Below are 25,259 nucleotides of genomic sequence, written 5' to 3'. Positions count from 1 at the left end.
CGTTGCCTTGCGATCATCAAATCATTGGGATCTTCTCCCTCCTTTGTTATAAATTGAAGGCTCCTCTTTTGAGTGAAGGAGTATTGAAGCTTGAGAGTTTGGGGAATTGCTGCTACTTTGTAATTGTTCTACCATTGGTTAATAAAAGAAGGCTTTGAAGGCTTATGGTGTTGTTTGCTTAGAGTGCTCATGAGGTAACTATTACCCACCACCAGTGGGTGACCCTTATAGGAGAATTTTTCTCCTAGACTTGCCTTCAGCCGGCAACCAACAACCCCTTGCAGCCACCAGATAGCTTGATGTGACATTATTCTTCGCCACCTGAGCCAAACATTGTGCCCTCACTCATTTGTTATGATTGTATGTTTGAAGGTGGGCCTTCCAACCCAGAAGGTATGACTTTTCATTATGTAATTGGGTGTTTATGCTTGCTTTTCTTAGCCACATTTGGACATGGATTAGTGGGGGGATTCGGCGGAAACAACGGACTTTGATTGTACTCTTGTTCCCTTACCTCAATTTGGGGGTTAACCTTGTATCCTAATCTCGTGGGATCTCCTCTATTGGATACTAGCTTTAGGAGTGGCATTACATGGGAAGCCCTAATTTTGGTTGAGTGGTACCACTTCCCGATACCATATATCTCACTCGCCTAAGCTCATTTCAAGTCCCTTTTCACATTTTTCCTCATCTGGGTCCACATTTGTCCATTAGGTCCACAAGGTGTTAGCCTCCCCTTCCCCTTGTCGACACTCTAGGTTGGGCCTGGAACGATTTCCCTGGAGGTTGATGCAGCTAAAAAGAAAGTTAAAAGCATAATTTGGCCACTTAAGAAAAGAAATGTCCCACAAAATGCAAAAGATGGTTGGGACATAAAAATTTAGCGTGTGCGCAAAAGCCAAACATGAGCTCTGCCCCCTACCACTATGGCCATCCCCATGGTCCCTAGGGCTCCTATGAGTGCCACCTGCATCCTCAAGGAACCCATGATTGTCCCAACCCTTGGTGGGCGATGAACTGCCCAACCTTGAGGGGGTAATCATTGCTACATCATATGCATCATGCTCTCATCCCCTGGAGCCCCGAGTAGTAAAAGGAAGAAAAATCAATAAAAGGAAAAAGGCATATGAAGAAGGGTGGAAAAACAAAGGTCAGGGTAACTCATGTACCACGATTGCTCCCTCCTACATTCATATACCCAAGGTGTGGGCCTCCTTTATTATAGCTACCCTTGTACCATGGCATGTGGCTTGGAGCCTTCCCTCTTGCCCCCACTTTGTTCCATCATTATTTCACATGACCCCTGCCATTTGATGGATGTACCATGGACCTGTCACCCCCTTAGAGGTTGAAACCACTTAATAGGGTCCTTCATTAACCTCTCTTGACGAGCAAGGTAACACCTGTACATTTTAAAGCCCATTTGGAAGGGCATGCCATTATGAAGTGTCCACTTCTTCCCTTAATTAGCAAGCTTATTTACTCAATTGCACTAATGATTAATTGTATTGGAAGGTGAGGAGACGCATTGGATCTTCTACAGGATTGCGGCTGGGTCTTCATCTTGGACTTGGTCTTCCTATACAGGGTCTAAGCCTTCCAGAGGGTCGTAATGGTACTTGTAGGGTGAGCATTGAGAGCCATGAACGTCCACTATAGCAAAGCATTGATTGCCACACCATGGGCCTCTTCAGTACCACACATTGCTTGTTTGAGCCCCAGTCATACAAAGATGATGATGCACTTGGACCACGTTGCCTAGCCGACCACACATTGACACCTGACACTTGGCAGCTGATCCAGAGCCTAGATGAGGTTTTGTCTTTTCCGAAGAGACATGGGAGGTTGTGTGTCATCTTCTAGCCCTCATTGATGGAGCATCAACTTGTTGTGGAGCCATTTGGAGCCCATGAGACCATTGCTTGTGCCCCACAACCACTTGGGAGCACCACAGGATGTTTTTGCTTGGAAATCAAGGGGCCACCCCCTTGATCATCATTTATGGAGCCCTTCTCTTCATCATGGCACATTGAGGACTCATCTTGGCCTTCCAACGACCCTTTGCACCATTATTTTATCATTTCGGCTTCATTAGGAAGGCTTATTTTACACATTTGAGCTATTTGGTGGGCTTGTCACCAAAGTTATTGTTATTTTTCACATTAAAGTAAATTTAGGGGTTCATTAGGCTAATTCGAACTTGTAGAGGCTCATATAAATAAAGGAGAGCCTCATTTGTATTTCATCATTACTTGGATTTCTATCTCTATTGCTGAGAAACTTGGACCTGCGATTTTGGACGAATTTTTAGATGTTTGGATGCATTTTGACATTTGAAAATTTCGCTATCTTTTCTTGGAGCTTCTTTTTGCAATGTTGATGGATGGATATATTCTCATTGTCTTGTAAGTACCTTTTGATGCTATATTTTACATTGATTAATGTCTAATGTATGGAATGTCATTTCATGATCTTTAATGTGCCCTAGTTAATGTGAAATTGTGAGAACATTAAAATTTTTGGAAGTATTGCATGCATTACTCATGGACAATGATGAATGAATGTTCCTAGGGGTTAGTCTTGCATATTGCAACCTTGAAACTCCATCAAATATTGACAACGAAGTATAAAATTCTTTTGTAGCTATGAAGCTGCCTCCTCTAGGGTTAGTGAAGCTACATTAGGTCTCCTTGAAGAGTGAAATCATCAAATCTAAGTAATTCTTGACTCCATTTTTCCCAATAGGCAGGAACTGGTCTTGAAATCCTTTGTGATCACCTTCTCATTGACAAATCTCTCTTTCTTCACCTTCTTCTCTCTCCTTTTCCTCGTCCCTCAAGCCTAAGGGAGTCTCTCTAAGGCTTGGTGCGAAATCCTCTAGGAGAGTGCATTTTGAATTCTGTTTGGATAGGATTGTTGCTTAGGCTCTCCTCTAGGCATCCTCACGTCTTGAACGAATTCCAATTGTGGAATTTCATTTTATTTGATACCCTAGTTATCGTACCAAGTGGGAACCCTTGAAGCTACCCTTTAACTTAGGGATTTCTTGAAGGTTTGTACCTTAGTAGCATATCATTCGAAACCTCTTCTCTTGACTATCTTGACCTCAGATGAACCCTTATCTCGTCAAATGCCTCAACCCTAGGTCTTGTAAAATATTTCTTTTAAGGGGTTTTTCATGGAAAGCCATCCTAGCTTCTTCCAAAACTCAGATCTCAATTGAGCCTTTCCATTGAATGAGCCATCCTTGCCTCACTCTAAACTCTAGTCTAGGCATATTAATCACAAGTGAGGGATACTGGGACTCCTCCCGTCGATAAAAATCCGAGAAGAGAAGGGGACATAGGCTGTAGTGACAGTGGGCCTTTGTCCCAACTTCTTGTTGTGCCATCTAGCTCTAGCCTATATACTAGGCCTGCTAGTTTGTGCAACAACAATAATTTTGTGTTGTTTCAATTGTATTGGGTTGGATTTGTATTCTAGGCCTTAATGAGAAGACAAACAGTCTTGGTTGTTGTTGAAGAAAGTTCAACCCCCACTCCGGTTATCAGTTTTTCTTATCACTCCATGCATTTAGTTTTAAATCCAAGCATGATAAAAATTCTAAAATCTGGAAATGACAATAATTTTTTGAAAACACAAATTTAGAGATTTTACAACCGCTGAAATTGCAGAGATAAAACACAGCAAAATTATGATAGCCTAACACAGAAAATAATACAGTGATTTTTGGTCAATGTGACCTTGGAAAAATCCCCTACAACTCTTGGAGAAAACTAGTTTGAGAGCTCTTCTTTATTTCTGAAAATTCTTTTACAGAGAAACTGAAATACACAGTAAAAATTTCGGCAACCACAAATTACAACTTATCTTGATTTTCGTTCTTGAACTCTGCCTTGAAAATCATGCCAATCAGCAAACAACCAAAACAAAAATTTTCCAGCAATAAAACAACATTAAATGCTGTACGACCAACCTCGAAAAACATGCCCAAAACTTGTTGTACGAACTGTACAGATTTCAGTGGTATGACTGCCTCAAAATTTGTGCCCAAATATGCCTTGAAATTCGTGCCCTTGCTGCTGTCCCTCTTCCTTGATTTCTGTGTTGTCCCTCTTCCTCGATATTTGTGCCTTTCTCATGCTGTACGATTTTGCCTTGGGATGCGTGCCAATAAACGCTGCTGCTTAGATTGCTGAAATGTATTCTTGCTGTTCTCCTTCACTTCCTCACTGCTCAGAAATTTTCTCCTTGCTCTTTCTTCTCTTTCTCTCAAATGCTCATGAAAGAATGAATTGATCTTTTCCTCTTTTCTTCTCATTTTATTCTCTAAATGACCTTTTGGGTTACGCTAAAATCTAATCGCTGAGATTCATTTAGATCTAGAGATGAGAATAAATTTGCATTTAATTCTCACTTTCTATTTTTTAACTCACCCACTTAAATAAAGACCCACTTAGCCTTTTATTTCCATAGTCACTTTTTCACTTTCTCACCTTTAAATTAGAATGTAACTTTACCACTTATAAAGTCACTTTTAAATTAAATTGACTTTACCACTTATAAAGTCACTTTTAAATTAAATTGACTTTACCACTTATAAAGTCACTTTAGGAGAAAAGTACAGATAAATTTGGACACTTTTCCCTAAGCCAAAGATCAAAGCCTTAGGGAACCACTTGTCCTCTGGTACCCAAATTTTAATAGTTGTTTGTCTTCTTGTTAGTTTGTGTTCTTGGAATTGGAATTCACAAGTGTTTCTCAGTTGAATATGATGTTTATTCCTTTTCATTATGCAAACTTGACCTATGATTACTAATTTCTTGGCAAGATCCTAAGTAAGTTGCAGCTTCGTCAAAGCTTGAAGACTTGGAGTTCTCCTTGGTTGGAGTACCAATCTTCAACATTCAAAAGAAGCTTTATTCCCACATAGCACTAAGCGTCTCCAAGTGCCTTGAAGACCCAATATCTCTCTCTTCTCTTTTCATATACAATTCTAAATTTCTCCTCAATATTTCTTGGTATGATTTCTAAGAGTTTCACTGATAAATCTAGCAAGTTAAAGGCTCATATTTGCTGCTGTCCTAATAACAAGAAGTCAGCCAATAAAAGCTGATTAAACTCAGCTCTTCTTGGTTGTCTTAGAGTAAGAATTTCATTTCATTTCATTAGCATTTTACTTGTAATATTTTTGTGCTTTTGTACTAACAAACTGCGATTGTTCCAAAAGCATATTGAGCACTTTTCACATTGATTCATTTGCTGGTTTTTAGCAGGTCGTGAATTTACAAGGGGAGATGTTGTCAAAATTTGTTCAAATTGAAGCATCCAAGCACCTGGAAGGAACCTCACACTACTCCCTTTGTAAAACAAGCATTTCTTCCACCATTGCAACTCTACAAACCATCCTTTCTCCCTTCTTTCATAAGGGATACCATCACCGAACAAAAAATTGTAATCTTGAGGGAGCTAGAAGAGTCTCCTAGGCATCCCAATCCCCCTACCCATTGGGGGTCTCTTATGTCTTGATTCATTTTCATGGCATGCTTCTTTTGGGTTTAAAATTAACTTAACACCACAAAACATTATAGTAGATTTCCATAGATAAGATTTTGTTTTATGCTTTAGATTGTATTTAAATTTTGCAAAGTAATGAATCCCATTAGGCTCTATCATGCTCTCCGTCATTGCAGGCCTAGCTTGATACTTACACATGACCAAAAAGGGTTTTTTGGTGACTTAGTTTAATTAGGGAAAACCAAGTCTACCATTTATTGTGAGATTGGGGGAAGGTAAAGTTTGCCTTGTGAGATCAAGCTAGGAGCTAGATTCTCCTAGTGTTGGATCTCCTTGCAATTGGTTGACTTGTGAAATCAGGGGAGCCATTGAAGCTAGCTTCCTCCTGTTGGATCTCCTTGCAACCCTCTGAAACCCATTCAAAGGATAAAGGTAGGAAGGGAAGCACACATTAGATTAGATTTATTTTCATTGTTCATCACATGCATCACCACATATTCGCTGCACTAATTGATCTAAATCCAAGTGAAATCTAATTTATTAAAATTTACCAAGAACACTCATCACAATATTTCCTACAACATTCAACATTGGGTTATCATTTCATTTGCCAGATTTATTTCCATGCAATATTTACTTTTGGCATTTCATTTTCAAGCACAGGCATTTACTTTCAGCAATCTACTTTGGGCACTTGGTCTTTTGTTACTCATTCCTGTCATTTGATTATTTGCTCATTTTGAACATTGATGGTGAATGTGATTATTTGCTTATCTATCTTTCATATGCTGTGAATTATATATTGATGGTGAATGTATTCTTGAGTAATTCAATTAGCTCCTAGATTAACATTTCTTATTTGCTATAGCTTACTCAAAGCCTTAGTTTTCTTAGTTTTCTTTCTCATATGGTTCACCCCCTTTGGCTTCTCTAGGAGTTACCCTAGTCGGAGGAGTTAAGAATTGAGTGACAGAAACTCAACTCGAGACTTGCCACCAAGGCCACACCAAGTGGATTAAAGATTTTCTCCACATTAGCCCACGTGTGGATTAGGTGGCAACACAGTCAAAAGCGGACAGTTATCCAATTTAACCCTTGATCCATACTAGAATGACTTTAACCATTAAATGAATGCACTTGAATACAGAAATGGTTAGCATGCCTCATATTGAAGACCTATCTTCATCAGGTGAATTGGCTAGATGAAATAAATCACTGACCAGAGAGTAGCTTAGAGGCAACTGACAGTGGTTATCAATGGATATGGCTGGCAAGCTGGATCAAATGAGGAAAAATTTCCCCTGCTGGTTACCCACAGGCTGGTGGGTAACTAACCCCACATTCTAGATGGTGTTGAAACTTGAATGCCTCCAAATATGTGACAATGCCTCGAACAATGATGGTCAATGAGAAAACATGCATCAAGTTACCATCCTCTACATGCAGCCTACTTGGGTAGGGTCCTCAATCTGGATCAAATCCTGATGCAACATGAGGGATAACAGGTCTGAACAGGTCAGGCACCACAAGTTGTCTACTTGTGTGGGCAAAATAACCCTCAAGGGGTGAAACATCAACACAAGCTCTTCTGTTTGGTTCAGCTGCCATGGTAGTGGGGTAATCTTCCTTTAAAATCACCAAGGACTTGCATTTGGCGTCAATTGCTTATTTGTGTCTTTCAGGAATTGAATCTTGGTGGGCGGCCTGCCATGCTGCTGCCTTTACTACTGAATCTCAACCCATTGGCAACTGTTATAAAATAATGGCCATTTCATTTATTGCATTCTATGTCAGCAGTGCCATATCAGCATCTATTACATCTTTGTGCGGAAGGACAAAATTGTGGAAATTAGTTTAGTCCATCATTTGTATGCAATTTTTGAGGAAATAAAACATGAACACAATTTGCATGAACTGAGTTTAGTTAGGATAAGGTTTCACAAATGATGAGCACTGAAAATATGTTTCATACGTTTTAACAACTTTTTTACCAACAGGATATTTTTATGCGCCTTGTATGATTTTTTTTTTCCATTGTTTATAATTTTGATCACTTACTATATTTTATGAATTCAAAGGTCCATTTTCACCATCATTCTGTAATTTTGTCACACTGTTATACTATAAACATATATGATATGATAAACGAAGAGACATTTTAGGTCTGAGTGATGGGGGATGCTCTTTCATTTTTCTATTACTTTTGAAATTTAACATGTTACCAAAGCGGTTGTGAGCTTGTTACCCTATAAGGTAAATGCATTAGCATTAAAAATATCCTCGAAGAACAGTAGATACTTTCACTTGAAATATTGTGTATTCAGTGTGAAGAGTGAATCTTTGACAAAGTTCTTTGCATTTTAGATAGAAGTTGCCCTTTTGAAACTGGTGTCGGTCGGCCTTCGGGGTAAGCCTATGTCTGTTCCCAAAAGTGATATGGCAGGTCATTATCATAAGGTAAAGGGCAACACCAGCTTAGTTTTCCCTTCCATGCAGGGGAAGTTTTCCATTCCAGCCACCAAATACTTCTGCACTGGGTTCTGCATAAAATGTGTGCGTTGAACAATTCCTTCCTACTGGTCAAATTCCATTATTGCTCTGGTAATTTTACATCTGCAGAAAGTTCAAATGATTACTATGCAGCATGCACTGTGCTGTTTTGAATTCATTCCTCGCTTGGTCAATAATTTTTTTGTTTGTATAAGTTCGGCACTGGTGAGGCTACATCATGGTCATGGTCAAGAATAACACCTGAATAGGGCAGGGAATTGAACCGGTGGCTTAACATCTAGGAGTGCCTTAACAGCGCACCCAATCACCATCTATCTAAGACCCCATGGACCTTCTCTTGGTCAATATACATTAAATAGTTTGATATGTAATGCATGAACACTGTTTTAACATATGTAATTATCTGCGTTTTCTTATTACGTTAGTTCTTAATAGGAATCTACTTTTTGTCTGCACTTTCATATTGTTTTGTTGCTTGTGGAAGATTGAGTTTATGGGAGTTGAATTTTTCCTAATTAATATCATAATTTTATTTTCTGTGGAGAAATTTGACTACACATGTTAATGTGTATGATTATTGATATGTGCATTCTTTGGGCTCTGTTGATTTGCAGCAAGAACCTTAAGGAACAGAAAGCAGACGATGTAAAGTTCATGGAGGATACCAATTTTGGTAAAAGTGTGGATACCGAGTTTAATAAGGAAGATGCCAAGAGTGAAAAAACCAAACGGAGATTTAGGAAGAATGATGATGCAGAGGTGGTACCTCCTATTATATCTTCAAGGCGCTCTGAGGAGGGTAATGTTTGTAATCATCTAATAGAATATATGTTCTGCAATGAAAATCAGATAGCAGTAAATTTTGATTGACATGGTATGCAGCTAACATGTGCTTGATGGGATGTGTATTGTGTGTTAAAAAGATCATCACAGAAGTGACAAAGAATTTTCCACAGAGGCTATGAATGATTTCAGTGGAGCACAGAAGATAGAGACAAAAAAGGCTGAAAAGAATTCTGATATGGTGACTGGTACTTGCAAAAGCAAAATCAAACTTTTGAAGGCTTCAGTTGAGTCAGAGCAGGTATCGCAGTTTGATGAGCCTGTATTTGAGTCACAGAAACACAAGGGGAAAAAGAAGGAGGTGACATTGGATGAAAGCGCATTGACTGATAATGAGGAGCAAATCAGTAGGAAGAAAAGCAAGAAAGTAAAAATAACGCCCAAGAAGAAATTACAGTCAACAGAATCTCACAATTTACATGGAAAAGCAGCCAAAGTAAACATTGCACAATTCTCAAATGATTCAGACAGCTTGTTAGATAATGCAGTGTCCAAAAAGAAAAATAAAATGAAATTACATGCTATGCACCCAAGGGACGACGAGGAACTGACCTTTGGCAAGAAAAGCAAGAAAGAGAAAATGACGGTTGGGAACTCACTGTCAATGGAATCACATGCCATAAATAAAGGATCAAATGAGCGAAGGTTGCAGGATTTATGTAATTATACGAGAAAATCACCAGATTCTGAAGCACAGGAGGAGGAGAAGGAAGAGAATGAGTCTACTAAAATGACTTTGAAAGATCATAATAAAATCATTATTCACAAGAAAAGCAAGAAAAAAAACAACCACTGTAAAAACTTACAACCACAATGCCCTAATCCTGTAAATGGAGCTAAAGAAATCAGAGAGTATCTATGTCAAGACTGTGACAGTACACAAAACATTAGTCAGGCTCATATGGCTATTGAAGCAAACAAATCTATAACAAGTGAATCAGTGGTGTCCAAAAATGACTCTACAGTTCTTGTATATAAGAATGGAGGTGCACCAGTGGAACAAGGTGGTTGTGAAGACACTAAAGCCAAAGTATCACTGAATTTAAAGGTTAATCAGAAGGAGTCAAATACAGTAAGATCATTAAACTGCTTTTTTCCTGTTTGTTGCAGTTCTTTAATTTAGCATCTACAGGTACTAAGTTTGCACTAATTGTGCACTTGCAAATAATAATTTAGTTGAGTTTTGCCCAGATAATAGCTTTGATTGATTATTGTGTATGTTAAAAAGTTCCTAAAATAACGGCTGTTACACCTCATATGGCATGAAGCTTCACTTGTGATTTTCATCACAATGGATGGGTTTGCATCATGGTACAAATGGAGTTTTGATGGATTGTGGTTTTATTGGATGATATCTTGGAGGAGGAGACTCATTTTCTTCTTGGTGGATTGCCGCGATCGTAGCTCATCTATTGATTTTCTTCACGTTGCATGATTTGAATGATGGATCATCTTGTTGGTATATATTTTGATGGCTATGGAGCATGCTACCTCCTCACATTTTTGCTTGTTCATCTATAGAGTGCTACACCTTTATTCATGTATAGCTGTCTAAGGTGTTGGATAATGATGAAGTGCTATTGTCTAGAGGTTGATTTCCCTAGCACATGGGGGTCTATTTTACATGAGGATTGCACATTTACATGGCTGATATCATTAATTTTGAGAGCACTTTGTTGTTGGGAATACTGAGAGGGGGGTGGATCAGTATTTCATCTAATTTTTACACAATTGGTTAGATTCCATTAAACATTCAGAGCATCAAAAACAACCATGTGGCATCATCACATCACATCACATAGACAAGGAACAAAAGATTTCCTCTCAACAAGCTTCGTTATGTATGGTTGCATACACCTTTACTAGTTAAACTAGAAGGAAGTACAAAACTCCCCAAGGCCTAAAGAATCTTATAGATCCAATCTGAAGGGGTCTTCAGTTCCCTTGTACAATTCAACTTCCCTGCTTCACACTTCAACTTCTGCTACCTCAAACTCTACTTACCCCACAACGCTCTGCTGCCCCATACAATGATCAAACTAGGTTTGTGTTGATTTGGGGTAGCATCGGATGTGCTCTAGCCACAAAATTTGGTGGAGAGGTTGGGGCACATGAGATTTCCAATACCCAGAAAGGGTTTGGGCAGATTCTAAACAGTTTAGGAGATATTAAAATAATTAATATTTCTAGTGGAGTCCCTAAGTCTAAACTTAGGGAAAATAAAATATTTGTAGGAATTTACAGGGTAAGTTCCTCAGGCAGAACACCAAAGGACACCGCTCACAAACAGATCACAGATCAATACACCAGTATTCTTGACGTAGTTAAAACCCTCAAAGAGGGAAACAGTCCACGGCCTGAGCCAATGCAGCCACTTCAGGCATTTATTAATAAAAGAATGAAAATTTACATAAGCTTCTCTCATGAACGGTTACCCTGAAAATGACCCTTCATGCTCTTTAAATAGAGATCATGGACCAATCGGGTGTTAATCCACGGATCAAGTGTCAGTAATATCGAGGAGAGAATGAACCATCAGATCACTACATATTGTGACCATCAGATTGTAAGTTACAAAAGTACATAGTAAAGAAACACACTTCACTTAACTCTACACTAGACCTAGTTATACTTAACTATTTCCTATGTGTTGGAATATCTTAACATCCCCCCTTAAGAACAACTTGGGATAGGATTGAAGGATGCACAAATATGACACAATAGGAGAAGGAAAGAGGCATTAGAGCCTATCCCCCCTTAGTGACAACTTCCTGATCTCCAACCATAAATCAAAGTTTAGTAAACTTCGCCTCTATGAGAGCCTTTGTAAAGATGTTTGCAATTTGATCATCTGTTGAACAATATTGCACTTCAAGAACATGGTCGTGAATGAGCTTTCTGATGAAGTGCATGTGCAGTTCAATGTGTTTGCTGCGCTGATGTTGGACTGGATCTTTGCATAGTTGAATGGCACTTTGATTATCACACCAAAGTGTAGTCGGATGCTGCTGTTGAAAGCCAAACTCTGATAGGATCTGACAAAGCCACAAGGCTTCCTTACTAGCTTCTACGACACCACGATACTCTGCTTCTGCTGAAGAAAGAGAAATGGCACTTTGTTTCTTGCAAGCCCATGTAATAGGTCCTGAACCAAGAGTGAACACATAACCTGCAGTAGACTTTTGATCATCAAGGTCACCAGCCCAATCGGAATTAGTGAAACCAACCAATAGAGGAGATGCTTCTGCACTGTAATGAATCCCAAACTGAACTGTACCTCGAACATAACGAAGTATTCTTTTAGCTACTTTCCAATGACTTTCATGTGGGTTTTGCATAAACCGAGCAATAAGGCCAATAACAAAGGAAAGGTTAGGACGAGTATGGGTCAGATACAAAAGTTTTCCTACAAGTTGATGGTATAAGGTAGCATCAACTTCAGGGGAAGTACAAGTGACTGAAGGTTTGGCTCCAGACTGGAAGGGAGAAGGGGTTGGGTTACAGTCTTCCATGTGAAAATGGCGTAGAAGATCACATGCATACTTGGGCTGGGAAAGGGAAATACCTTCCTTGGATTGCAAGACTTGAAGACCAAGAAAATAATGCAAGTGTCCTAAGTCTGTCATTTCAAACTTCTTTTTAAGGCTGAACTTCACATGGTTTACAAGGTTGGGATCACTACCAGTAAGGATAAGATCATCAACATAAAGAACAAGAATGATAAGAGACTTGCCCACTTTCTTGGTGTAGACAGTATTGTTAGAATGACACCTAGAAAAGCCAGTTTCTAAAATAAAGCTATCCATTTTGGCATACCAAGCCCAAGGGGCTTGCTTGAGACCATAAAGGGATTTCTTAAGCCGACATACAAGGCTAGAGTCTGTTTGTATAAAGCCAGTAGGTTGTTCCATATAGATTTCTTCATGCAAGAAGGCAGATTTAACATCAATCTGATGGACTTCCCATTTGAAAGAGGCAGCAAGGGAAGGAACAAGGCGGATAGAGTTCATTTTGGCAATAGGGGAGATGGTTTCAGTATAGTCAATGCCTTCTACTTGTGAAAAACCCTTAGCAAGAAGACGAGCTTTATGTTTATCAACTTTTCTATCTAGTCCATACTTGGTTCTGTAAACCCATTTGTGTCTAACAAGTTTTCGTCCCTTTGGTGGAGGAACAAGATCCCATGTATCATTTGCCAATAATGAATGATATTCTTCATTCATAGCTGTGTCCCAATCTGGATGGCCTGAAGCTTCTGCAGAGGTGTGAGGATCATAATTCGCTGAAGCTTGAGCCAGTAAAGAAGAGGCTCTATCGAACTGAGAACGTGTACGTCGCTAATCTGTAGGATCACCAGCAAGAGCACTTGCTGCATCCCGAGTAGCATGGACCCATTTTGGAAGCCGAGGAGCTGAAGTAGGATCCTGAGAAGGTGGGGGAGGATTGTTATCCTCGCTGTCATCATCTGAAGAAGAAATATTTTCAGAAGTAGAAGGGATAGAGAGAGGTGGCACATCCACCGAACTAGGCTCGTACGCTGATATATTTTCAACAAACTTTACATCTCTTTTAATGATAACATTTTTGGACTTAAGTGGAATAAGTCTATATCCTTTGACATCTTCAGAATATCCAACAAAAATACATTTTTCACTCTTAGGTTTTAAAGCTTTATGTTTCTCATCTGGAATATGGGCCCATGCTTCACTTCCAAAAACGTGAAAGTGACTTACATTTGGTTTAATTGAGCTCCATGCTTCTTCTGGAGTGATATTTTTTAAAACCTTAGTAGGAGTGCGATTTACTATGTAATTTGCACAGTTAATTGCTTTTGCCCAAAAATTAAGACTAAGTCCTTTAGATTGAAGCATACAATTAACCATTTCCTTTAAGGTGCGATTCTTCCTTTCAGCTACACCATTTTGTTGTGGAGTATATGGAACAATATGTTGCATTTGAATTCCATTCCCAATGCAAAAGTTGATGAATTTTGTTGTTAACATATATTAGCTTAAGAATTTGATGTCTAGATTGTTTTTCAACAAAGGCATTAAAGGCCAAGAACATGTTAAATACTTCACTCTTGAGTGTTAAGAAGTATACCCAAGTGCGTCTGGAGAAATCATCAATGAAAGTTAAGAAATACTTGTAGCCAGAGAATGAAACAACTGGAAGTGGACCACATAAATCACTATGCACAACCTGTAAAGGGGTTGAGATGTGCCAAGAGGCACGTTTTTCAAAACTATCTCGATGATGTTTTCCTAGTACACAGCCGGAACAAACACCACCTCTGCAAGATACCATTGGAAGACTTGTCACCATATTTTCTTTACATAGATTCTGAAGGGAGCGATAGTTTAAGTGACCAAATCGCTCATGCCAAAGTTTGCTCACTTCATCATTATGAGCAACAAATACTGAGGAAAGATTTGATGACCCAAAGTTGTTAAACTTATACAACCTTGTAGTATCATCAGCAATGCCAATAGCTAAAATCTGTCTAGGATCTCTTAGGTACTTAATTATAACATCGTGAGGTGAAAATTCAACGGTTTTACCTTCACTTGAATGAGTTATCTGATATATAAATAGAAGGTTGCAGGATAAGGTTGGAACACATAATACATCATTAAATTGACCATTGTCTATATAAACAATTCCAGTCCCTACAACACTAAGAGATCTATTATCACCAACATATATATTTTTGGTGTTACAATCGTTTAAAGAAGAAAACATGGCTTTGTTTTTGGCCATTGATAAGAAGCTCCAGAATCAATGAGCCACTCATGAGAATGAGAAGAAGAAGATACATTTAGTGCATATCCAGATTGGGATGCTTGACAACCACATGCAGAAAGTGTTATTCCTGAAGATGAAGTTGAAGTTGAAGAGTGCTCCAAATGGATGTTATGCTTCTTCATTGCTGCTTCCAAGGCTTCATCTTCTTAAAGCATTTGGATTCTAAGTGGCCATCTTGATTACAAAAGTGGCAATGTCTATCAATCTTCTTCCCTTTGTTTTTATTTGCCTTATCATTTTGTTGAAATGATTTTTCATTTTGAGACTAAAATTGCTTAGGACTCTTGTTTGGTTTAGGACCATTCTTTTTAGGATATGGCTCTTGATTGATAGTTTTCACACAATGTTAAGCAGAAATTAAAACAATGTTACCATAACTTCATGAAGAGGAACACTACCGCACATTGAAACCCCAAAGACTTTTGCATTAATTCCAAAAAAGTATACAAGAGAGCTTAGTACACGATTCAAAGATTAGATGAAAAGACAGACTGACACCGACCTATAATTTATAGGTAAAATCTACAATAGCTAGTTGGCTTGATCCCTGTCAAATTAATCTCGAACGTTCATAAAGATTTAATTAATATTTAATCACCATCGTTAAAATTATTTAATTTTTGAGAAAAAATCGAATTTTTCATTTAATTGATTTTTAATTAACTCAAAATTAATTATTTTGAGTTAATTTCTTCAAAAAATTGACTTTGACTTAACCGCCAAGGCCCAAGGGTCCAAAATTTCTTGATTTCTTCAATATTTCCATGGTCGGAGACCTCCAAAAATTAACGTCTTTAAAATCACTATTGGAGAATTTAATTTTACTTAGGACACAAAATTAATTAAATTTATGGCTTATGATTTTAATTTAATTTTGCCAGAAAATTTAATTAATTGACTAATGAGGAATTAATAATTTTTCCAACCCTCTAATACTTATAGCCATGGTGTCTAATTATGAGCGACCATGCACTAAATATTTTTTACGTCAAGATTTCCATTTTAATACATGAAGGGGGAACACCCATTTGTCATAGACCCTCAACATTTACCCATTTTTCCGACACAAAATATGATCTAGTAGACCAAATAATCTGTAATAAAATAATCTAACCAATTAGTTAGGATTATTACCAAATTACTTTTACAAGGACTCGATAAAAAACACTAGGGCTCACTTAATATCTTGACGACAAAATCCACCCTAGCTTTGGAGAGAGGTTGGAGGGAAAAACTCTACCGACCATTTGTGTCTAGAGACAGATGAATCAGTGAGACAAAAAACCTCCTAAGGTAGAAATCGTCATTAAGATACCGTGCTTACTTAGGTTGTTACATACATGATGGTCCTACTAAGATCATTTACATTATAACCATGCATAATGGGTTTACATCTTTAACAAACTGCTGAGTGATGATGAAATTTGAATGGTGCGATCACTCGAACATGATAGATCCCTTTTGCGAAAAAAGGGGTGTACTGCTATGGGGTCATTGACACAGAGTGGTCAACACAAAGAATTGATTTGGTTTCTGGTTGGCTCATCACTTGGAAGGCTTGGTCTTGGGTCAAAGTCATGATCTTAGAAGTCTTCATTGAACAGATTTTATAAGAAGAGATTTTGTGGGTTTTCCTCTCTAGGAGAGGTTTTGGCCCTGGCTAGCAGCCTACATCTGGTGTTCTTGTGTTTGCATTGTGATCTTCTTGTTGGCATTTATCTTGATGATGAACATAACTAAATAATAATGCTAATGCTCTAATATAACTCATAAGAAAATGTCAAGATTGCAGAGAAATCATTTAATAAAACACATTCACTGTATGCCCTAGATTTCTCAACATGGTATTAGAGCTAGGGCTTTGATTAGAGGGAAGAAAGAATATCAAGTTAGGCTTCAATCTATCTCAAGCAAGTTGTCGGCCATAGGCCGAATTTGAGGAAGCATCAAGTTCAGTTTTATGGGCAATTTGTCAAGCCCTTATTGCAGAAACAAAGTCGCATTACACAATACCAGATCACGTTTTTAGGCATTCAAGGTCTTCCTATTGGCAACCATATCAACCTTAGAAGGGGGTCAAATCTTCTGTACATGATCCAAAATTTCTATGGTTTTGTGCATTTTAAAGCATAGTCTTACTGTCCAAAATTATTCTCTTTCCCGAAGCAAGAGGTCCAAGTCACTCTTCATCAGATTCTGAATTGGCGTGCAAAGGAGTTTGGTTCTCCTCTTGGCATGAACACCTTTTATAAATTCGAAGAGAAGGAGCTGAGACTCCTATTATGATTCTATGTGTAAGGGAGAAAGACACATTAGGTCTATTATCCAATATAGTCCCTTGTACATTCTAAGGTAAGGAGAAGCAAGATCAATTCTCTACATTTGTATATAATCACTCAATTCTAAAGTATATCTGTGGGAAGTCAAGAAGCTCTAGAGGATAAGAATTAAAGGTTAGTGTCATAGGGAGGAGCCGGGATCTCCTGCAAGATTGGCTAAGAGTTTAATTCTTCAAAGGATAGCAACCATTGCTCAAAACTCGCTGACCTGAATTGTTGGCCAAAGTTGTAATTGATGTCAATATGGCATTGTTGAAGATGGCTAAACTTTGATTACTTGAAAGTCCTAACTTAATCTAACATTGCTTGTTGATGAAACCATAGGTGTTAATTACAAACCCTAGGTACCAAGAAGGAATCCATAGCAAGGTTAAGTGCAAACTCCAAGTGCTAAATGCATTGTTGAAAACCCTAAACTGCTACAACCCTAAAATCCTAACCCTAAGTGCAAAACCCTAAGACCTAAGTATGTCTAAACCTTGGGATACCGTAGCTACATTTCGCCATTGCCTTAATAATGAAACCCTAACCTATCATTGCTCGTCAAACCCTAAAAATCCTAGTTGACCTAATAAGATTAATCTCATATCCATTGTTCTTATATATATCTGTTTAATAATGAAACCTTAACTCATTAACTAATCCTAGGTCTATAATGAAGATGGCCTAGCAATATACCCCACAATAATCCTAGATTAGCCCTAAGCCCTAATTTATCTTAGGTGTATCAATAATATATAAATGTCACTCTCACCATCTTACAAATTTCTTAACACAAACCAATATACTAAAATGACTCTGATTACTTGAAAGTCCTAACTTAATCTAACATTGCTTGTGGATGAAACCCTAGGTGTTAATTACAAACCCTAGGTACCAAGAAGGAATCCATAGCAAGGTTAAGTGCAAACTCCAAGTGCTAAATGCATTGTTGAAAGCCCTAATCTGCTACAACCCTAAAATCCTAACCCTAAGTGCAAAACCCTAAGACCTAAGTATGTCTAAACCTTGGGATACCGTAGCGACATTTTTCCCTTGCCTTAATAATGAAACCCTAACCTATCATTTCTCGTCAAACCCTAAAAATCCTAGTTGACCTAATAAGATTAATCTCATATCGATTGTTCTTATCTATATCTGTTTAATAATGAAACCTTAACTCATTAACTAATCCTAGGTCTATAATGAAGATGGCCTAGCAATATACCCTACAATAATCCTAGATTAGCCCTAAGCCCTAATATATCGTAGGTGTATCAATAATATATAAATGTCACTCTCACCATCTTACAAATTTCTTAACACAAACCAATATACTAAAATGTATTAAAGCCAAAAAAGAGAAAAAGGGAAAACCAAAAGTAATACGAATAAAATACATTAATGAAAACATAGGTCTGCTTCACAAGATTTGTCAGCCTTGTTCAACCTACATGTTCCTCTATTTGACATTCAAACAATATATATATATATATATATATATATATATATATATATACATATATTCCCCATTCTGGACATGTTCTCGGTGAAGAAAAAGGCAGTTCTCGGTAAATAAAAATGTGACATCAAATGAATTTAATTCAACGTTTTTTTTTTTAAATAGATAAGGTCGTCTTCAACACCTTCACGTCGGTTCCTTGAAACAAATGACCACGTCCCCTCACTGCGTATTGAAATGACTATATATATACAAATAATGGGCAGCCCATTAATGAATCCATCGAAGAAAAGGAACATTCGGAGAAGAAGTTTAAGTGAGGAAGACAAAGACACATACCTATCTGAAGCTGCTCAGACCTGGAAAAAGATGCATACATACCTCGAAGCTGCTCAGACCTATTAATTTGAATTTGTGGAAGAGATTTATCTTCGGACCTGCTGAAAGTTCTGTGGAAACGTTTTTTAGACACCTGTACCACTTGCATACCTGTGGAAGACTCCAATTCAATTTATGTTTGTAGAGTTATTAGCTTGGATCTGGCCACAGTTTTGGATTGACAGCGTACTGCATACCTTAAAGGCACAGTCTATTGCAGAGTTTGGAAGCACAAGTACTGGCACTGTATAGCAGATCTTGGAGGCACAATATTGATCATCTATTGCAGACCTTGGAGGCACAAGAGTTGGCAGATAACATAGGTGTATACAGAGTGAAAAAACCAATGGGATACAAAGCGAAAAAACAGAGGAATACAATTTGCAAACTGTGGATCTGTATTACATCCCAGTTTTGTATCTCAGATTTGTATCTTAGAATTGTATCTTAGATTTGTGAACTCGTGACTCTAAACTTGTATCTCAGATTTGTACCTCAGACTTGTGGAGAGTCTCTTGAGATTTGAGCTAACAACTTTTGGACCCTAGGAACTTGAAGTCATTTTATAGCAGGGTTTGAGAAGCTCGGTTGGACCATCATCAGAGGCTAACAACTTATTGAACCTTGAAGTATCTAAAGGACCAAAAATTGAAGAAGCCTTTAAAGAATCGATTGAAGGTTTTGAGTCTCAAAGAGCATTGATGACCTAAGAATTGTTGAAGAACCAGAATTGTGAAGAAGTAGCAGCCTTCTTAATGCAAGGTTGAAGCCTTTTAAAGCAGACCTAGGATCATGTCTTGAAGTAAATTTATAGCAACTTTGATAAATTCTTTATTGAGGTAGCCCTGGTGTACAAATCTATTAAAGAAACCTTGTAGCAGTCTTGGATCAGCCAGTGAAGACATCATTGTGAAGCAGTTCTTGAGCCCTTGCAGAGAAGCTGATCTTGAAGGAATTCTTGGAGACTTTGATACATAATTGAAGCCCTCATGATTTGATCTTGAAGAATATTGTTTGGGTGGACATGGAGAGCTGTGGAGACACATTTTGAGAATAAAAAAGTTGTCATTGATGAGCTAAGCGAGGGCATTTGTTGAAGGCTAATTTGAAAATATTGTCAAGGTTTATTGTAGAAGTTTTTCGGAGTCTTGAAGAACCATTCAACCTACATTGAAGAGATGAAGCAGATTGATAGGGTTGGTGCCCTAGAGGATAGGTGTCCTTAAGAAGATTAGGTTGGAGCCTGTGCTAGTGGAGAGGGTTGAAGCCCTATAGGTTGGCTAGGGTCTAATTGACGATACCTTCTGTTGTGCTCCTATCACTTGATGCTTCCAGTGCTGCAGAGACTATGGCTCTGACCACTGCAAGGTCACCATGTTAACCACCGAAGAGTTGCCAAGCCCCTCAAGCTAGGTGAGAAGGGTTGGCCCAGATTTCTATCAACCTAGATTATGCTAGGAGGTAAGTTTTAATGCAAGCTAGATCTAGGATGCTTATGCAACGATAATGAGTGAAATTATCTTGAGTTAGGATTGTTTAAGATACTTAAGTACTTAGTGTGAATTGTCTTAAAGCAAAGAGTACTTAACAATTATTGAGATAACAATCTTAACAAGATAAATGGTAAAAGATACAAGTGCAAACTTCACAAAGCTATAAGATGCCAATGTTCAACAATATCCAATACTTTAGATGAACCAAATTATCTTAATGGAAAATTAGATGCCCAAATTCAATCACATCAACAAGATACCAATATGACCAAGAGACTTATTGCCAAGACAATTTATGATTTCAAGTGCTTATAGGTGAGTGAGCTTATTAGATGTGAACAACACAATGTTAGCCACTTTCACAATATTAATGCTAGGAACAAGTAACAAAATATGAAGATACTTAGGTACTTTATGTTCCAATGATCTTTTTATGAGTAACAAGTGACTGTTATGACAACAGTTAAACAAGTTATAACAACAGTAAGTAAATATCAATTTATCAATGCTTATGTTTGCCCAATGTCACAAAAATTAACCCAACCACCAAATAACTTGACAAACTTGAAAAATCAGATGTACTAGCCTCTTTAAGATGTATTTTCAGAGATATTCCAGATCTGATATATTTATTTCAGCAGTAAGTAAATGACAACCAACAAGCTAGCAATGCCCAAAATGCCCAAAAATAGTAAAAAATTTACAAACTTGAAAAAATCAAATTTTAGGGCTTTTAGAGGGTATGATTCAGAAAATTTTAGATCTGATCTATTTATTACAACAATGAATAACTAACAGATCAACAAGCTAATGAAGCTATAATCAATGCCTAGAACAACCCAAAAATAGGAAAATTTCACTGTAACTGAAAATTTTGAGTTTTTGACCCTTTTTAAGTGTATGCTTAAGAAATTTGAGATTTGGTATTTTTCAGTTATGCAGTAAATTCTAGCAAGCATAAAAGTTAGATCTAGGCTAGATCTAGGGTGCCCGAGTGGCCAAAATTTAGGGAAATCAATATTATGCAATTTTAAATAATTTTGACCACTTAAAATGTGATTTTAGGGCCTAATTATTACTGATCTATCTGTTGTAATAAAACAGAGACAAAATTAGGGTTTAGAGGTCAAACCCTAGGCCTCAAGTCTTGTAGAAGCACTTGCCCAGGTGGCCCAAAAATTTTGGATGAAGATGCCACTTGAAAATCAGAATTTTGGAGACCCTAAACCTGCAAAACCACCAAGGAATCAGTCCCAAAACTTCAGATTAGGGTTTTAGGGCAGATTAGGGCAAAAGAGGCCAAGGAAGGCCAACATTGGGGGATAAGGAGGCTAGGATAATAGATCGGGGGCCGAAATGGCAAGAGAAGGCCAGAAAAGGCTAACCCTGGAGGGGGAAGAGGCCCAAGGGCTTGACGCTGGGGAAAATGAGACTCAACAAGGAGGACACTGAGGATTTAAGGGGCTAAAATCCCATGAAAAGCTTTCTAGGGTTGCTGTCTAGCCTTCTAGAGTGAGGCCGAGGCCAAAAAGGGCCATAACTAGCCCTGAAAAGGGCTTAAACTCTCTGCACAGGGGAGAAGAGAGAAGGCTGAGGCCTCTAGGCCTCACGATCAGCCTTAGAGAGGCCTAAAGCTTGGATTCAGGGGGTCAGAGGGCTGACAGAGGGAGGAGAGAGGCTGATGCTGGCCGTAGAGGGGCCAAATCTGTTCCCAGTGTTCAAGAAAAGTGTAACTAGGTTCAATATTTGTAAATGTAATTTTGATCTTTGTACTTGTCAAGAAAAAGAAATATTATTTTGTAAATTATTCGAATGAGTTTCTTGCTCATTCCATAGGTCTAGGAAAGTCAAAGAGTCAAATTCATGTGTAAAAAGCTCTTCTTGAGCATATATGTGAAATGTATACTAGTCAAGAACAACCCTCCAAGACAAGCACAATCCTCCAAGACAAGCACGAAGAAATCTGCCTCGAAAACAATTAAGTTGACCTCAAAATGTATAGTGAAGAATAGTCATGTCGGCTCAGTTAAAGTGACATGTCTAGTCATGAATACAAGTCGGCTTACCTACACACATACCACTATATATACTTCGCTGGGGTCACCACAGAAAAGATATATTCGGACACCTCTAAAACTTCGGATCAGGTATCTCGGTCAACCACAAGAGGATAGACACTTCAGATAAGTAACTCAGATTCTTTTGGATTGGTACACTCCTGTAATCCGCATTACAAGAGGACAGTCTCGTGGAAAATTTTAGTGAACGGATTACAGTCTCAACCTAATTTTTTTTTTTTTTTTTTTTTTATCCGAGGAAAGATAATTCATAATTTCATAATGAGAAATCCACAATCAAAAAATCCAAAAATAAATACAAGTAGACCCAGGAGGTGTACTGTTCTGTTACCTATGTCCGCTATATAGTTCCAAGATAATACCCACGTAGGGGTAGTACTAATAAAGACAGATATTATGTACAGAGTTGTTCATATAGTTCATAATCAAAATGCTGGAAAAATTAGAGGTTGTTGCCTCTCGGTGGTTCCTCATCCATGTATGGTCTGTGGAAATAATGATAGACCCCTGCTGGTGAATGTTCTGTAATCATCCATTCCCCTAGAGGACGATGCGTCGCTTCTTTTGAAAGCCTGTCAGCAGTTTCATTTCTTTCCCTGTAGATGTGAGAAACAGAAATCTGATCAAAGAATGTTTTGAAAAAAACAATTTCTTCCAAAATAGTTCTCAGAGAGTAAGCATTGCAAATAGCTGAATTGTTAAACCAATCAGACACTATCTTTGAGTCTCCAAAAATTTGAATGCTTCGGCAGTGTTTCAGGATAGCAAAGTATAGCAGGTGGCAGAGAGTTATTAATTCAGCATGGTTGTTGGTGCCGGGTCCCAGACCCAAACAGATCTGGTAGAAGTGTGAGTCAGAAAGATAGAGACATATTCCACCCCCACAGCCGTGAATTTGGGCTGCTCCGTCATAATAGGCCCACGGGATGTCTTTGTTGATCCGTTCCTGTTGTATAGTTCTTTGGCGCTTTTGACTGTCCACATTTGGAAGCTCTTCGAAGGCGGCACTAATCTGTAATGGGAGGAGGTTCCAGTTGACCGCGGTATCTTCGAAATTTTTTTATTTCTTTTGATCCAGATATACCAAGAGACCAGGAGAGGCAGATTTCTCGTTTTTGGTATGGCTGATGTGGACCACCAGGACTCCCAAGCCGTGGTAATGTCGACCCCCTGCCAGGTTCTAGTCATATTCAGTGATTGAAGAACTTGTGCCCATATGCTCCTGGTGGTTGGGCAGGAGAGGAACAGGTGCTGGGTCGATTCTTCGTCCTGTAGACAGAGAACACATCGGGTCGGCCCCATAAAAGCCCTTCTTTTCAGGTAGGAGCCCGTGGGGATCTTATCCTCCAGGATATTCCACATCAGCAGTCTGGTGCGTGGAGGAGCTTGAAGCTTCCATAGATTATTCCACCAGCTTCTAATATTCTCAGGTTTCTTGTCAGCAATGATTATGTTATAACCCTGTTTCGGAGTATATTGCCCTGCTTTAGAGTGCGCCCAAATTAGTTCATCTTCTTCAGCAATGCGCAGTCTTACATGTGATTCTGTAAGAGCCCTTAGGTAGCTTTGCCAGATTCTGCGCCAGTCATTAGGTAGGTGCCAGTGTGGTTCAGTCAACCAGGCCTGAGTATGGAAAGTAGTGTTTTGCTGATCCCCTATCTGACCCAAATACTTGATACCTCTGTTGTTTAGGTGCTGGACCAGTCCATCAGGAAGTATATGGGAGTTTCCACTGCCAATCCAAGGATCAATGCCAATTCGGACAGATGCCCCATTTCCAATCTTCCATAATAAACCCTCCTTGATGATAGAGATAGAATTCAGGATGGCCCTCCATATTACCGAAATGTCCTTTTTGTTCCAGGTTGGGCTTCTGATCCAATCTATGATGGTCACCGGCCAGATATATTTATGAAGGATAACCTGTGTCCATAGGCTATTTTGTTTAAGGAGGAGCCAACCCTGTTTGGCGGCCAAGGCATGAGCAAAGGCCGGGAGGAGTTTAAGTCCCCAACCTCCCCACTGCTTCGGGGTAGCAATTCTAGTCCATTTGACCCAGGCAAAAGGTCTGCCCTCCTTATTTCCATTCCATAGGAATCTGCAACAGATTTGTTGTATTCTGTGAAGGATTCCTCTAGGAATCCAAGCAAGTGACATCCAGTAGACCGGGGTGGCCTCAAGGACTGATTTGATAAGGACCAGCCTGCCTGCCCTAGATAGGAGCTTATGACACCAACAGCTAATTCTCTTTTCCACTTTTGTGATGAGCCAGGTCCAGTTTGCGATCTTGTATCCATCTGGTTTTAATCTGAATCCCAAATATTTTAATCCCCCCATCAAATCAGTAGCTAGGTAGGGAAAGAATTGAGTGGCCAGCTGAGATTCTTGTAAGGTGCATTCAGATAGCGAGATGGTTGATTTTTCCCTGTTGATTTCCATTCCGGTGGCTCTACAGAACAGGTTCAGTATCTCATTCAAGGTGGTGGAGTCCCTGACGCTGCCATTCAAGAAGATTAATATGTCATCTACAAAAAGTAGATGTGTTAGATAGAATTGATCCATGATTTTTAGGCCTTGGAGTCCTCCCCTCCTTTTTTCAGTGGCAATGGACCTGCTCAGACCTTCCATGACGATTAGGAATAGTAGGGGGGATAAGGGGCATCCCTGCCTGATCCCTCTATCAATGGTGAAGGAGGGCGAAGCTGAGCCATTAATAAGAATGGCGAAAGAGACAGTGGAGATGCATCCCATGATCCAGCTGATGAGTGCTGGGGGAAAGCCCAAATGAGTAAGAATCATCTTTAAGTATAGCCAGTTCACCTTATCAAAAGCCTTTTTCAGATCAATTTTGAGC

The 25,259-nt window shown here is 38.7% G+C and overlaps 1 protein-coding gene across 4 annotated transcripts in view; it reads left to right on the top strand.

Annotated features, from left to right (window-relative positions):
- The window catches only part of LOC149257251 (uncharacterized), a 196,678-nt gene that overhangs the window by 112,561 nt on the left and 58,858 nt on the right, over positions 1–25,259 (top strand). For all 4 annotated transcript variants that reach the window (XR_016256694.1, XM_089413839.1, XM_089413837.1 and 1 more), the window contains exons 3-4: positions 8,643–8,827; positions 8,952–9,943. Coding sequence is in view for 3 of the 4 variants with exons in the window: in XM_089413839.1 (XP_089269965.1) it covers positions 8,643–8,827; positions 8,952–9,943 (1,177 nt within the window). In the remaining variant the exon portion in view is untranslated. The remainder of the gene's footprint in view (positions 1–8,642; positions 8,828–8,951; positions 9,944–25,259) is intronic.

Source organism: Pinus tabuliformis, chromosome 6, assembly GCF_031772625.1.
Source record: "Pinus tabuliformis cultivar Carrire ecotype Pingquan chromosome 6, CPIR1, whole genome shotgun sequence".
Taxonomy (NCBI): domain Eukaryota; kingdom Viridiplantae; phylum Streptophyta; class Pinopsida; order Pinales; family Pinaceae; genus Pinus; species Pinus tabuliformis.
The sequence above is the reverse complement of the archived record's forward strand: the minus strand, read 5'-3'. Positions and strand labels throughout refer to the sequence as shown.